The sequence below is a fragment of the Oreochromis niloticus genome, linkage group LG22, assembly GCF_001858045.2.
Source record: "Oreochromis niloticus isolate F11D_XX linkage group LG22, O_niloticus_UMD_NMBU, whole genome shotgun sequence".
Classification (NCBI taxonomy): Eukaryota; Metazoa; Chordata; class Actinopteri; order Cichliformes; family Cichlidae; genus Oreochromis; species Oreochromis niloticus.
The window spans coordinates 22,712,299-22,727,601 of NC_031985.2; the positions used below are offsets into that span (position 1 = coordinate 22,712,299).

A 15,303-nucleotide genomic window follows, 5' to 3' on the forward strand; every position below is an offset into this window, starting at 1 on the left:
CTGCTTAATTTTCCCTTTTGGCAAACATGGTTATTATTCATGAGTTAAGTGCAGCAGCTCTGCTCATAAAGGTTTAATTGTCTACTTTTCTTTTTTTCCTCCCATATTTTGGAAAACAAATCCAGACCATACGTATCTGAAGAGCTGCATGTTTTTGCTTCAGATTTGATTGTTAACAGAAGACTGGTGTTCAGCAGAGAACGTCAAAATCAGATTTTACCTGCCTAAACACGATGCTCTTACCTTTAGACTTGTCTTCATTCAAGCTGAGATCAAGTGATTAAACGGGCCACGATTTAGGATCATCGTTTAATAACGAAGCGTTGTCCGCTGGGTTTCAGTGCATTTAGCTTAATTAGACCACCCTGTTACATTCAGCAATAGACCAACAATAACAATAGATGGCAGCGTGCCAGTTCCTTTGGCAAGCCATACATGCTCAAACAGAAGCACCACCGAGTCTGATGATGAATGGGTGTTTCGGCTAGTGAGTCGTTCCTTGTTCTCTTCAGTTCGCTCTATCCATGATTTTTTTTTTTTTTTTTTTTGACAGATTCATGTTTTCTTTCAGCATCCCACAGAAATTGGATTCAAAATGATGCAGGGCTTCTTTTGTAATTGTGAGTCCTCCGAGGCTTCGAGGTCTTCGCTTGATCGTTGACAAGGACTCATGACATACTGCAGACATAAAAGAGGGGTTTCTTAAACACACAAATCCACTCATCCAGATAACTTGTATTCCACTGTATAACAGCTGGTTTTCTATTTTATTATTTTCATGTGTTCACCTGCTTTTTAATAATAATAATGTATACTTTATTGATCCCCGTGGGGAAATTCCTCTCTGCATTTAACCCATTCACTCAGTGAAGCAGTGGGCAGCCATTGGGCGGCCAGTGTGGAGGGACGGTACCTTCCTCAGGGTAGCCGTTCAGTGGATTCAAACCCCCGACCTTCCGATCACGGGGCCACCACTCTACCTACTGAGCTATCCCTGCCCCTTGTTGTTTTTAAATTAACCCAGCTGCCTATTTTGGGGGAAATAACAACCTTTAATGTCTAGAAATACATTATTAACTTCAAATTACAAGTTGAATCCACACACAGCTAACCTAAAGTCTTACCAGGTTGAACTCCCTTTTCCCTTTAGGAGTGCTTGAATTCTTCTTAGCATAAATTCAACAAGGTGCCGACGGATGACAGCATCACACATTTGGTCAATTGCCTGTTACCAGTGTTGGGACTAACGCGTTATTAAGTAACGCGTTACAGTAACTACGTTATTATTGTGGTAACGAGCACGGTAACTAGTTATTATGCCAAAACCAGGAACGCGTTACTCGTTACTGGGATTTAGATAGGCTCGTTACTTCGTGTGGTGGATATCGCGGAGCTTCCACAGATTCAATAACATTAGCAAGTGGTGGAGGCCAGCAGGTGGATGAAGGAAAAGGGAGGCAAGAGGAGAGACCCGTGTCAGGTGAACTGAGCTTCAGGTAAGAAGTTATGACCTGCAGTCTATCGGAGTCAGATATAAACCAAGTTTAGGTGGAGTTTATTTTCGGTATGCTGACATTTTCGTACTGCGTGCTAGCTAGCATGACGGAGTTTCTATACAGCTGGGTGGGTGCGATGTTACTGATGTTGAACTTTATTTTGTTCTTACGGTTAATTATTAGAGTTGCCAACCGTCCCCTAAAAAACAGAATCGTCTGGTATTCAGAGAAAATATTACGCGTTTCGTACTGAGGTGAAAAGGAACACAGTTTGTCCCGGACTTCAGCTACAATGAAAAAGACACAAAGCTGAAGCTGCACAGCTGCCTCTTCTTCTCTCATTCTCTCCCCCTCTCTCTCCCGTTTCTACTTCAATCACGAAACTGATCAATGATCAGCTGATCGGCTTTTCTCTCTTGTTTGTTTATCGCCCACTTTGCGCCAGAAAGAGGAAACCAGCGGATGTCGCGTTAAACAACAGCAGCACGTTTAAGCTTGATCAGCTGTTAGAATTTATTTAATATTAATTTCTAGTATCAGCTGATGTTTGCTGGAGCCACAGCTGTAAAGCTGCTGGTCATGACATTAGTTTGGTTATCTGGTGAGAGGGAAACATGCAGATGAAACCAGGAGATGTCCTTACTGAAGCATCAGAGCTGAACAGGTGATGGAGAAACAGGTTTACCTTTTAGGTGACATGAATGAGTTGAAGGGAAGTTATGAGCTGTTTCTGAGAGACAAATAACAGCAGCATCCTTTTCTACGTAGCTGACAGCTGGTAACTGTGCAGGGGCGGGTCTAGCAAAGTGTTGCCAGGGGGCCAGGTAGGGCATTAACAGGGAAAGGGGGGCACAAAGAAATACTTTTATTATTCTCATTTAAAATGTCTCGCTTTAAAAAAAAAAATAATTATCTGAGTCTTACAACAAACAATTGATAGATTGATACATATATACCATCAGAACAGTGTACATCACTGTCACAACAGTGTTTGTTTTCATTCAAAGGCTTTATGATTTTTCCTATAATGGTGGGCCGGTCTCTAGTCAAAATGCCCGGGACGATTTTTTTTGTCCCAGTCCAGCCCTGGATGCAGCTCATCTGCAGTCTGGTGTTACCTACATCTTCCTATTCAGAAGGCAGAATTTCCGAGTTCTGAGTACAATCAAAAGCACCACGACTGCAGTTTTTGTGTTGGATGTAAAAAGCAGGCTAGAATCATGGCGGCGGTCAACGACGGTCCAGGCGTGGGATTTCTCTCGTGGAAATGTGCACATTATTTTTTCCTTTCTGTTGGTAGGTGGCACAGTGCACTTGTGGCAAGTAAGCAAGCTAGAAGACTGGCAGTGTGGCTGGGTATCCAGTTACGGAAGCAACACATTAACAAGAGAATTCTGAGTAAAACCAAAGTTACTTTCCCTAGTAACTAGTTACTTTGAAAGTAACGAGTAACTTGAAGTAACTGAGTTACTTTTTTAGAGAAGTAACTAGTAATGTAACTAAGTTACTAATTTAAAGTAACTTACCCAACACTGCCTGTTACACATCCCAAAGGTAGAGTACATTTATTGTCATGTTCAAGAAACCAGTTTGAGATGATTTGAGTTTTGTGACATGACGCGTTATCCTGCTGGAAGCAGCCATCAAGAGATGAGTACACTGGGGTTATGAAGGGATAGAGATGGCCGGCAGCAATATTCAGGCAGGCTGTGGTGCTCAAATGATGCTCAGTAGGTACTAAAGGGCTCAAAATGAGCCACAAAATGATCCCCAGAACCATTATACCACCACTACCTGCCTGAACCGCTGATACAAGGCAGGATGGATCTATGGTTTCATGTTGTTTAACAAATTGTGACCCTGTTTGTCGCAGCAGAAATCGAGACTCAGCAGATCAGGCAACGTCTCACCAGTTTTCTACTGTCAAATTTTGGGGAGCCCGTGTGAGTTGTATTTTCAGTTTCCTCTTCTTTGCTGACATGAGTGGCACCCAGCGCATTCGTCTGCTGTTGTAGCCCATCATTTTAAAGGTTTTACATATAGTGTGTTCAGAGATGCTCTTCTGCATAACATAACTGTAGTTACTGCTACACTCCTATCAGCTCAAAGCACTCTGGTCATTTCTCCGTGCCCTCTGGCATCAACAAGATATTTCCAAGCAGAGAACTGCCGCTCACTGGATACTTTCTTTTTTTGGCCTGTTCTCTGTAAACCCCAGAGATGGTTATGTGGGAAAACCCCAGCAGACCAGCCTGTCTGGCACCAAGCACCATGCTATATTCAAAGTCACTTAAATCACCTTCCTTCCCCATTCTGATGCTCAGTTTGAACTTCACCAGGTTGCCATGACCACATCTACACGTCTAAATGCACTGAGTTGCTGCTATGTGATTGGCTGATTTGCGCTAACGAGCAGTCGGGCAGGTGTACCCAATGAAGAGGCGAGTGAGTGTAGGCATGAATGAAAACACTATACTAACAAACTGATGTGAACTAACTTAAAGATGAAACTTGGCCCTTTAGGGAATTTTTTATTTTATCTGAAAGTGAATGTTGCAGAGAGACACCGAGTTTGAAGAATAAAACATGTGCAACTGTTCAAATGCTGACAATCTGGACTGCATGTTGAGGCTAAAACACAATCAGCACAGAGATTCGGGTCTGGCAGCCTGTCTGACCTGCACCCTGTCCAAAAAGACGGAGTGCTTTAATAAAGCCTCTCCACTGACCAAATTCTCTCTACGTGGCATAACCTCCCTCAGAGCTGCTTTCTGTGACTGCACCTCATCTGGGAGATTCATTGTGCTACTCAAAGAGCGAGCGAGAGACAGAGAGAGAGAAGTCAACACGGAACAAAATGTTTCAGGGAAGCTGATTTATCCTCGCTTAATGGTCCAACCGTCGAGAAAAAAGAAAGAAATTTGCCGCAGAAAGCAAGTGAGAAAAGAGTCAAGCACGACGAGAGAAAACTTGGATCTACGCTCTCAATAAGCAACTAAGACGCTCTCATGGCTGCATTATCTGTTACTCTTTGATGGATCTGTAATTTCTCACAAACACATACAGTCCCCTGTGTATGAGCTATTCAGAAAGCCTTAGTCTCAAATCTAAATGGAAATCTTGCCTGCTTGTTCCCTGTAGGTCTACTGTAATTGTCTCTGTCAGGGTCATTAGGAAGAGGGAATGTGTGTAGTTTAGAAGAGAAGCAGCAGACTTCCTCAACTGTAGCTTAAAGAGTAATGCTTGTTTTAAGTAGCTACTGTTGTCTGCTTGCAAATCTGCTCTTAGAAGTCAATCTGAAGACTTCTTGATGGTAGCTAAGCACAGAGAGCATGGATTCCTGTCCAGTGTATACTAAAATTATTCTGTTTTTAAGTATCGTCCGACCGCTAGCAGGACAAGATCAAAAGAAAAATGTTGCTTGGCTATAAAGGTCACCCCATTACTGTGCTGTGTAATTTTTAATGGACAGCCTCTCTGTGAAGTTTCTAAAAAAACATCAAGTCAAAGGCAACACGAGCTAGAGTCAAAAACCATTTTCTCACATGAACCCAGACAGTGTCAGAACAATCAGATTCCTGAATCGCCCACCTGGAAACACTCATTTGGTTTCGGGAAGGAGTGACGCCCGGCTACAGCATCCATGACACATGACAACCACCGACTCTTTTTGAATTCCCTGAAATGATTACTTCTCCCTTTCTCACAGATTTTGTCACTATAGAGCTGGAATGTTTCTAGAGAACCTATTATGCTCATTTCCTGTTGCACATTTTTATGCACAGACACCACCAGATTTGCTTTGCATTAAAGTTTAAAAACATTCATTATTTACAACATACTTGGTGCAAACTCTCAGTTCATTCATCGTCTGAAACGAGCCTTTTCCTCTCCCCTTCTTGCTCCTTTTAAGGCTTTTGATTTGCTGTCTTTCAGGTAGTTTGAACAGTGGGTGGGTGGAGCTTCTGCGCTCAGCTACAGCTGTGGTCTCCGACAGGGTCATATTAAAGACATCCCCTCTCACAGAAATCATCAAAAAAACAACCACCCTGTCAACAGAGCAGCGACAGAGGGAATCTCCCCTTTTTGTCAGTGTGACGAAGTTGGACTACACATTTAATCCCTCAGATATTTTAATAGAAGAAAAGGGAAGTACAATTTCAAATGAAAGATATCTGTCATCACGACTCTTTGGACTCGGAATTGTAAAAAATAAATGTCTAAAAGTAGAGAAAAAGTTCTGATACTTCAATGTTTTATAATCACAGGACAGTCTGGGCAAAGTTTTTAATTCACAGAAAGTTTTCTGTTATGCTTTTATTCGTCTTACTGTGGACTCATTGTGAAAAAAAAAAGGAATTTCTATTGGAATTAGTGAAAAAAATGGGAAATTTTCTGTCATTTAGTTGTTTATTTTTGACATAATTACTTTGGTGTCGTATGAATGGTCATGAGGAAGGATTTTATCAGTAAGAAATGCAGTAAAATGTATTAAAATACAGTGAAATTTAAGCCCTCCTTTACATTTTCCAAAGCTATTCAGTGGGCCGGATCGGAGTCCTTGCCAGGCTGATTCTGGCTCATGGGCCTCACATTTGAAACCCGATCTAGAGCATTGCGAAGCCTGATCGTTATACTTAAAGATGACTTGAAAACTTCAGGACTGCAGTGCATGTCTCTGTATATGGCTATACAGAGATCTCAAAAGATTCTTTCCACATTTCTGTGGCTTCCTCAGAGCAAATAAGCATATTCCAACCTCAAATCTTTCCAAATGTTTATGTACAGTCGCAAGCATTCAAACATTTTGGCTCGTGTGGAAAAACATTCTAACAGCACCCCAACGTTTACATTTTTTCCACCCATTTTCATTTAATGCACTCTACAATCAAAGTTTTTAATAAGAATGCAAAGCCAGAGAAAAATACAATCTCTGAATATGACCTTACCAGAATCGATGTAAGAACATTCTCTTAAACCAGAAGGCTCATTCCATACTCGCTGAAGAGTCACCGCCCATGCAGCAAATCCTTTTTGACAAACATATGTACCAAGGCACACATACATACTTAAGCTGCTGTTCCATCGGACTCTGTGCTGTGCGAGCCGACAGAGAGGATGTAAAGGCGAGTTGCCGCCCTGGGGGGAAAAAAATGTGAGGGAGAAGTCATCATGCTTGGTGCATAAACAGCTTTTAACCTGAGGGGAAAAAGCTCATGGGGGCGTCTTCAGGGTGCAGGTCTCGCTGTGCTGCATTTCAGTCTCTTTCCTTTTTTACGTGCAAAACACGTAATACTCAAGTTCGCGTATCAGCATGCCCTCAGTCTGAATCGGAGGAGTCATTAGTTTTGGACTTGTGCTTTCGCTTCCTCTTTCTCTTCTTTTTGTCTTTCTTCTTATTGTCCTTCTTCTTTTTCCTCTTCTTTCTGCGATGGTGATCAGAGGAGGAGGATGAAGAAGAGGAGGAGCTGTCTGAGTCGGAGGAGGAAGAGGAAGTGGTGTCCTGGAGCAGTTGCTGCAGCTGCTGGATCCTACAGACAAGGAGGGAAGGCAGGAGAGGAGAAGAGGATGTGGTATTTAAGTCAAGTGCAGGGAGGAAAGCACAGCCGAGGCATACTGATGCCCAGGTTGGCAAGCATCTCAAATGTCACTGAGCAGCACACTGTCTTTGTCCCAGTACCAGCATTTCCAGAAGGCGGAGTGAGTCACGTGCCCACTTGTGGTTGCGTATTTCTATTAATGTTAGCAACCCTGTCCAAGTAACCATTAAAACTGCAGGTGTGTGAAGGATTTTAAGGACACACCCGAAATACATGACTTGGGCACATATTTAGTTTTTAATTAATCTTTTTTAAAAGGTGTGCAATTATTGCTTAAACCCAAAGAGGAGGAGACAATGACTTCATCGTCAACAACTCTTTTTGGTCATCCACTTTCAGGCATTTTTAAATGGTTTCTTCGAAGTTTTTTGGGAAGTCTGACTCACTCATAAATATCTTCATCTTTGCCAAACAAGTGAAACTCATTTTAATTTAAATGTTCACTTTTGTTGGAGTGCTAAGTTTTGTAAGAAAACATTCTGTACACATGTATGATTTGGGGTTAAGTTTAATAAGCACACCAAATTGTGGGAGATTGAAATGAAAAAAGAGGAGATGAGTTTTCTTAACATCAGGGACCCTGTTACCTGATGTTAATTCACTCAATTATCTTGTTTTTAAAGAAAATCTACGACTACTGCTACCGAAGATGTGCTGCCCATGTTAGTGTTTTTTCGGTTTCTCGTCTTTCTTGTGTTTATACTAAAATCTTAAACAATTATGGAAACATTCAAAAAGACTTACATATTATCATATCTTTAACACCTGCATGCTTTGATGTATTCTCTTTTACATGAAACACACTTGAGAAGACAAATCCATTACAAATGAAGGCTCTGACTCACAGAACTGAGACTACTGGTGTCTCTAGCTGCTTTCTTAAACTGGTCTAGGCAGCCAATCAGACAACACAGAGGGAAGGGCAGGACTCAAAGAAAAAAAAAAAAAGTGTATTGAGGGCCCTTCAGTGATGCAAGACTCCCTTAGAAAAAAATTACACAAGCTCTAAAGGAATCTAAAGCGGAGTAGATGAAAATAAGAATAATCTTTTAATCACAATTTCTTTGTCTAAACAGTTAACAATGTTCAAAAAATTTGAAATAATCATCAGAAAGAGAAGCTAAAACAGCCATGTTTTCTTCTACATGTCTACATGACCTTTAAACTAAGGTGCTAAAATAGCTTTTTAGTTATAATTCCTTTACTTGATTGTGCTCACACTAAAACCTGCAGTACACAGAAAACTAGGAAAAAACAAAACAACAAACAGGATTTAAAACGAGACCATTGCCCTCATCCTCCTCCTGCAGCTCTCCCCTCTCTCCTCTAAGCCAATCACACCGAACAAGGCCAAAGACTCCTGTCACAGAGTTGGTCTTCTAAAGCCTGAACCATCCAGATGGTGGTGATGGTGGTGGTGCAGGAGGTAAGGTCCTTCTAAAACAAGCTCGACTGCAAGATTTTAAAAGGTGTTTTTGGGCTACTTGTCCAGTGACACCAAAGACTTCCCGAACATCCCGGCTATATTTTGGAACAGAATTTGCACTTTAAAGATTTAACAGTGTATCTTTAATATTTTGTGACTTTGGGTTACAAAACATTAGATGATGGGTACACTGTGGTCATAAAGAGATGGAAATGCCAACAATACTCAGGCAAACTGGATTTAAAAGATGCTCATCTGGTACTCAGGGACCCACAGAAAATATTCCCCCACACCATTACATCTCCACCAGCAGGCTGATATACAGCAGGATGGACAGGTGTACCTAATAAAGTGCAGGGGTTTGTCTTGTGCTCAAACAGACTCGGTTTCGTGCTGCAGCTGTACCAGATACACAGAGTAGAGTTTGTGTGTACTGATGATGTTATTGGAGGAAGAAAGAGCTAGCAAACGTTGTCCATAGATTTCCACTGAGAAATTGCTTCAACTGGGCATCAATACTATGTTTGCAAAAGCCCATTTCTTAGAAAACAATTGCATCAGCTTGAGACACACTGCGAGAATAAGGCTGAAGGACACTGCTGTGCTATGATCAGTTGTGCGTACAGCAGCTGACAATTCAAGTGCAAAAAAAGACAAATGGCATGTGTGAATTATCACCAGAGTAAAGTTAATAAATAACATGTAAGCTATGCAGGATATTTGTGCTAAAGAAGCTGCAGCAAGATTATATTTTGTTATGGAAGCACGTGTCAGAGTACGCTATTCAATGTCTGGCATAATTATTAGTGTTCATACTGCATTTCTGAGTCACGCTGTAACACGTGAGCAGTAAGGTGACAACAAAACTTACATGGCTCCAGTAGAATCCTTCTGCTGCAGCGTGGTAAGGCACTTCTTTCCAGGGAAATTTGTCCTAAATGGACTGTAACTCTGAAAATACCACCCCTCTTTAGCTTAGTAAGACTGTTATTGCTTCACGTCAGGCTCAGCCAAACTCTGGAGGGAATTTCTGAACAGGATGACGGCTTCAGATTTTGTCCCCTATTTCTTGAACTCAAGTGGTGCTCTGAGAGAAAAACGTCATCATATTCAACGCAAAAATGTGGCCCCCGAAAGAACTATTTGGGTGAAATATATGATAAAATTTAAAGTCATACACTCAAATAATAAGCCAAGAATATTAAAGAATATAAAAAGTGAGAACGCTTAAAATAAACACAGACGCCAGTAATTCTAACAACAAAAAACCAAAACTCTCATTTCCTAACTTTTTCATGAATTATCCAATTGTGACACAAGGCTACGCATCAAGCACAATTTAATAGACAGCACCTTATATGCAATTAGAAAGCAGGCTGGCAGAGGTTGGACTGTTTCGCTCCCCTTTCAAAGAAGATGCCAAAATGAATGTGGCACAGACACGCAAGTAGACTTCAAAGCGCCACTGGCCTTTAAATAACCTTTTTGATATGCATGCAAAAATACACAAGCATGTGTGCTATGCTGCTCTGCACGTGTGCACGCACAATCGCGCACACTTCTTCCTGAACTAGCCTCAAATTCAAACTTCCTGGTGTCAAACAGTATTTGCTAGAAACTGGCACAAGCAGCCAGTAACCATGAGAGACTTTCCAGGTCATCTGAGATTGTCCCACTCCAGCGAGAGGACACAGTGGAAAACTCTGAGTTTTCAAGTATATGACATGAGTATTACGAGTCTCGAGTGTGTCCTTTAATAGCTGTGGAAAATTATGAGTCTTTCTCTGGGAAATTATAGCAAAAAAAACATGACCAACATGCACACAGCAGGAAAATGACAGTACATACCTGGTTTCCTTCTCATTCCTTTTGTTTTCCCGAATCAAGTCGTACATTGGGTCTTCGTGTGCCTAATAAAATATAACACAATGTCACACAGAAAGAAGGTAAGGTGCTACAATTCACACTATATCCAGGAACTACATATTCCAAACAGTGTTGTGTCAGCACTTTTAGGAATATCGAGACAATAGAAGGAAGGAAAATATGACACAGTTGCATTTATGGTAATCATTGCAGGGACTGAGCGTTCCTGCAGCGAGCACCGTTTCATTAAAAGTACACTGGAACGAGCTGTGTGCAGAGATCTGCTGCCCACATGTGTAAACTAAATGTGACCTTACTTAACTTTGGTCTCAGACACAAACTTTGTCTCTGTCATAGCTCCATGACATAAACGCGACTACTAACTTTTTTCCACTGCATTCACGGCTTCTATAAGGAACCGTGGGTGGGCCAACTTTTCTACAGCAGTAAACAAACTCACCACTCTGAAGTGCTCCAGTTTCTGGTTGCCTGTGATGAAGAAAGGACACTCCCGATCACCTGTCCTGTGGCCATAGCGCTTGCACCTCCAGCCTTTACAAAAGGAAACAAAAATCATTGTTTCTCTAACGAATCAGACATTTCATGTACTTGGCAGATTTGCTATTAAACAGATGTCCCACGTAAAACTGATTTTCTTCATCTCAAGAACTTTAGTTTGCCAAAATAACCCGAACTCATGGTGCTTTCAACAGTAGTTCAATAGAATATGCTCAGTTGTCATGGTTATTTTGAGTTGCCATAAATGACTACGCAGATGCACCAACTGGTCACCAATCATGTGGCAGCCATCATGTGCATTCAGACATGCAGAAATGATCAAGACAAGCAGCTGAAGTTCTTAATGTGTCTGAACGTGGCATGATTGTTGGTGCCAGATGGGCTTGTCTGAGTATTTCAGAAATTGCTGATCTACTGGGTTTTTCCCCAGACAACCAGTGTTGGGTCTGAAAGAGAAAGAAAATATAAAGGGATTAGCAGTTGTCCTTGGTAAAGTGCTTTGTTAATGTCAGAGGAGAGGAGAATGGACAGACTGCTTGAAGCTGATAGGAAGCCAACACTAACTCAATAACCACTTGTTACAACCAAGGTAAAGTTTACACACGCTCGTGAAAAATGAACAGAAGAAGATTGGAAAAATGTTTCCTGGTCTGAGGAGTCTTTTGGCTGCAACACTTGGTAGGGTTCAGAATATAGTGCCAACGACACAAAAGCAGGAATCCACCCTGCACTGTTTCAACAGTTTAAGTTGTTGTTGGTGTAATGATGTGTTTTATGTCTTCTTATGCACCCTCTGTGCCTCTTAGTACCAACTGAGCATCATTTAAATGCCACACCGATTATTGTTGCTGACCATGTCCATCCCTTCATAATTACAGTGTCCATGACAATAATCTCAAAATGGTTTCTTAAACATGACAATCAAGTCACTCTACCTTTGGGATGTCGTGAAATTTACATGGAGGATGATCAGCCGCAACTGTGTGACATTATCACGTCAACATGGTTCTCTGAGGAATGTTTCCAGCGCCTTGTTGAATCTATGGCTCATGTGGTTCATGGTTCATGTGTACTAACAAGGATTTTTCCGCGTTCGTTCTGAAAAACATTTCGGTCCACATGAAAACACCAAAAACAACTTCAAGTGGTGTCAAGTGCTTGCCAAGGAAACATGTGGTGTTATAACCCCAACTGTACAGAAATACTGGCCAATCAAAAACCTTACAAACAATAACATGGCCACAGTCTGACGTCAAAAAAGGAGATTAAGCCGCACACCTTTGATGTTGCAAGACAAAAATCCCCATTTTCCTTGTCCACATGTAACCGCAGAGTTCCTGGAAAGCCTCGCCCTGAAAGGAGCTTTTCAAAAGCTCAGTTTAGGCATCTAAAACTGACCGAACATCTAAAACTGACCAAAACTTACTGAAAAACCTACATATGCAAAAATCCCCATGTACATGTAGACAAGCCTATGGCACTATGAATTAAAACAGTTCTGAAGTCAAAAGGGGTTCCAAGCTGGTATTAGCAAAGCGTACCTAATAAATTGATTGGTGGATATGTATGCAAGCCCAGTCTAGACCACCTGTCATCTTTTAAGTTTAAGTTCAATACTTGCTAGCTAATAAAGAAAATCAAGGACAACTCAAACTGCATTAAAAGACACAAACTGTAAAAATTCCTGAAAGAAATATTATTTTATTAAATTGGATTTTGTTGAACAGCAGTCAGCGAGGAACACAACCACCCCACGCAACAGCAACTCAAGAGTCGCACACAAAAAAAAACACGCTGCTCATGATGAGGCGCCTGATTATCAGTGACAGATCATCTCAAATTCATTATCACTTTTTCTGCCCTGAAAACAAATCAGCAATTTATATCCAAGTTTCACACCGATTAACTGCTCAAGTGGCAGCGTAGCATCTGTGAACGACTCGAGTGTTTTTAATGCGAGTCTGCGTGAATTCTGTTCACCCCGTAAATGAAGTAATTTCTCGCCGTTCTTTTAAACAGGACGACAAATGTACACGTTTTTCATGAAGGATTTTTTTTTTAAAAGACACAAACACCACTTTTTTGTGTGCCTGCGCATGTTTGTGTCTGAGCTCGGGCTGTTCGCAGCATGAAAATGTGTGGGACGAAAGAATAAATGGACACTGAACATAATGACATTCATTGTTTTGGGAAAAAACAGACAGAAGATAATCTCTGCAACACCAATTATTAGTCTTCGGTCCATCACTCTTGTCATAAAAACAATAGACAGTGATAAATGTCAAGATCTCGCAGTTAACATTTATCACCTATCATAACTGCTGCCTACTCACAGTGGAGATTTACTCCCACCTACAGTTCCAGACCTATAAGTGCTGCTGGTACCTCACTAATAAACCGTACTCAAAACATTTCCCAGCATCCATGTGAGCCTGTTTAACAGATTTTAAATTTTTCAAATAATTAATTTTAAGTAAAGAAGCATGAGAAATAAATACTATCAATAAGATTACAATTTCTGTTACAGATAAAAATATTAACAAGGGGTGGAATGGCTGTACTTGAAATCATTTAGGTTCTCAGCAAACCACATTTCATACATTTATAGGACTTGCAGACACCCTGTAGTGTATGCACTGTAAATTAAAAACATAAATTAAAGGACTGAAACTTGCCAGGCCCAAAAAACTGCACAGCTCTAGGAGATTAATAATGAAAATATGTTAGAGTCAGCACTGAAGACAAGCATAAAATTTTAAAATAAGCACGCTGAAGTGAGCAGCTGAGTAATCACTACTGTCATGTGTCTTATGCCCCCTGTTCTGAAGGCAAGAGGCTGCCTCCTGGGATAGATTTCCTTCTGATTGCTTAATTAGCAATGAGTGTCACCTCTGATATCAACACCTAACTCCTGTAGCTGTGAAAATATTCCCGAGGGATGTGAAAAACTTAGTTAAAGACTGCATTTGCATCAGCAGAACTGTAAACAGCATGTTTATTCCAGTCAGTGCAAACTCGGGCACACTATACTCACACTGCATCACCTTCACCTCCCTCCCTAGAGGCATCCACAGCCCTTTGGTGGGAGCGTGGGCCAGGAAGCTCCTGGCGTCTTCATTTCCTGGTTCTGCAGGGATACAATCCTCAGGTTTTTCTTCATGCTCCTGCAACACAAACCGATCACTGTCACCAATTCTCACGATTTGTCTCCACCTGAAAAAAAGCCACATGCAATTTACTTCTTACTCTTAGCTGTCTATTACTGTGAACACGTTACCTTAATATATCCCGGTGGAGGTTTCTCATAGCTGCATGAGAGAGAGATTAAAAATGGTTAGTATGCTGCCAAAAACATTAAAACAAAAAATAACAACATGAAGTTGCTGCCCCCTCGCTTATTGTGGATACGCTTGATCAACTTTACCTTAAATGCAGAAGAAGAAAATGAGTGTCTATTAAGACGCATTTATAATTCATGCACAAGTTTGCGGATTAAAGAGGAAAAGCTAGAGTGGAACTGGAGTTACTCACAATGTCTCGATGTGTTTCAGTTTCTGGACTTCTTGGCTGACTTTTTTCGTGTGCTTCTTCAGTTTCTCCAAATCATCTTTTGGTATCTTGTCCCTCTTGTGGTCTCGTCTGTCTTCCTTCTCCTTCCTTCCTTCTCTTGCTCGCTTTCTGTCCGACATCTTGCTATGAACAAAATGTTCACCCGACAAAAAAACACCGCTGTCATTAAAAGTGCATGCGGAGCTTTTACGTTATTAATTCCGTGAAGATGAATCGTGCTAACATGCAGCTAACTAGCAAACACCGCTCCAGCGCTTCTGTACTTCCTGTGCAGTCGGATTCGATTGTTAAAGTCCGGCGCCACCTGCAGGACACCGGCGGTAACACAGGAAGCGCGCCTGGATTCTCTTTCTCTCTCTTTTTATTTTTAAACACAAATGACAGTTTCTCTCAGCAGTAAAGTCTGATAAAAAATGTTTATTCTTCCTTTCCCTTTCCCACCCCCTTTTCTATGATTTTCTAGTTTGGCAGTTTTAATCTTAATAGCAGGATACTGGAAACAAAATGTCCCTGTATGTTTTAAGACCTTTAACATAAAGGGAACAAACCATCAGCGTGCGCCTTCAGCATCTTTTCATACATGTTGCGTTTCAAATGCTTCCATTTGAAAGTAAAGGTTTGGCTTTCCTAAAATTAGTAATAGATTCAGATGGCTATGATCTGCTTATTGCATTATTAAATAAATTTTGAATAATTTGATTCATGGTGACATCAGAGTTCATTTGGATCTAAGTTTTAAATATATTCATATATTGATTGTATTGTACCTACTTTACGCATGAGGGGGCGTTCTAATACCCTGATTTTCATAAAAACTATTGTTGTG

At 41.0% G+C, this 15,303-nt stretch overlaps 1 protein-coding gene across 1 annotated transcript; it reads right to left on the minus strand.

The window, feature by feature from the left end:
• Nucleotides 1-5,892: 5,892 nt before the first annotated feature.
• Nucleotides 5,893-14,798, minus strand: rp9 (RP9 pre-mRNA splicing factor). Its single transcript, XM_003444040.5, has 6 exons — nucleotides 14,439-14,798; nucleotides 14,185-14,215; nucleotides 13,942-14,071; nucleotides 10,849-10,940; nucleotides 10,371-10,432; nucleotides 5,893-7,027 (listed from the first exon to the last, which is right to left on the minus strand). The coding sequence occupies exons 1-6, from the start codon at nucleotides 14,594-14,596 to the stop codon at nucleotides 6,817-6,819; spliced, it is 684 nt and encodes a 227-aa protein (XP_003444088.1). The 5' UTR covers nucleotides 14,597-14,798; the 3' UTR covers nucleotides 5,893-6,816.
• Between the last annotated feature and the right edge of the window lie 505 nt (nucleotides 14,799-15,303).

Coding starts and splice junctions, on each gene's coding strand:
- rp9 (XM_003444040.5), bottom strand. CDS start 14,596: ATGTCGGACAGAAAGCGAGCAAGAGAAGGAAGGAAGGAGAAGGAAGAC. Junction 14,216..14,438: donor CTGAAACACATCGAGACATT/GTGAGTAACTCC, acceptor TCTCTCATGCAG/CTATGAGAAACCTCCACCGG. Junction 14,072..14,184: donor CTCCACCGGGATATATTAAG/GTAACGTGTTCA, acceptor TTTGTGTTGCAG/GAGCATGAAGAAAAACCTGA.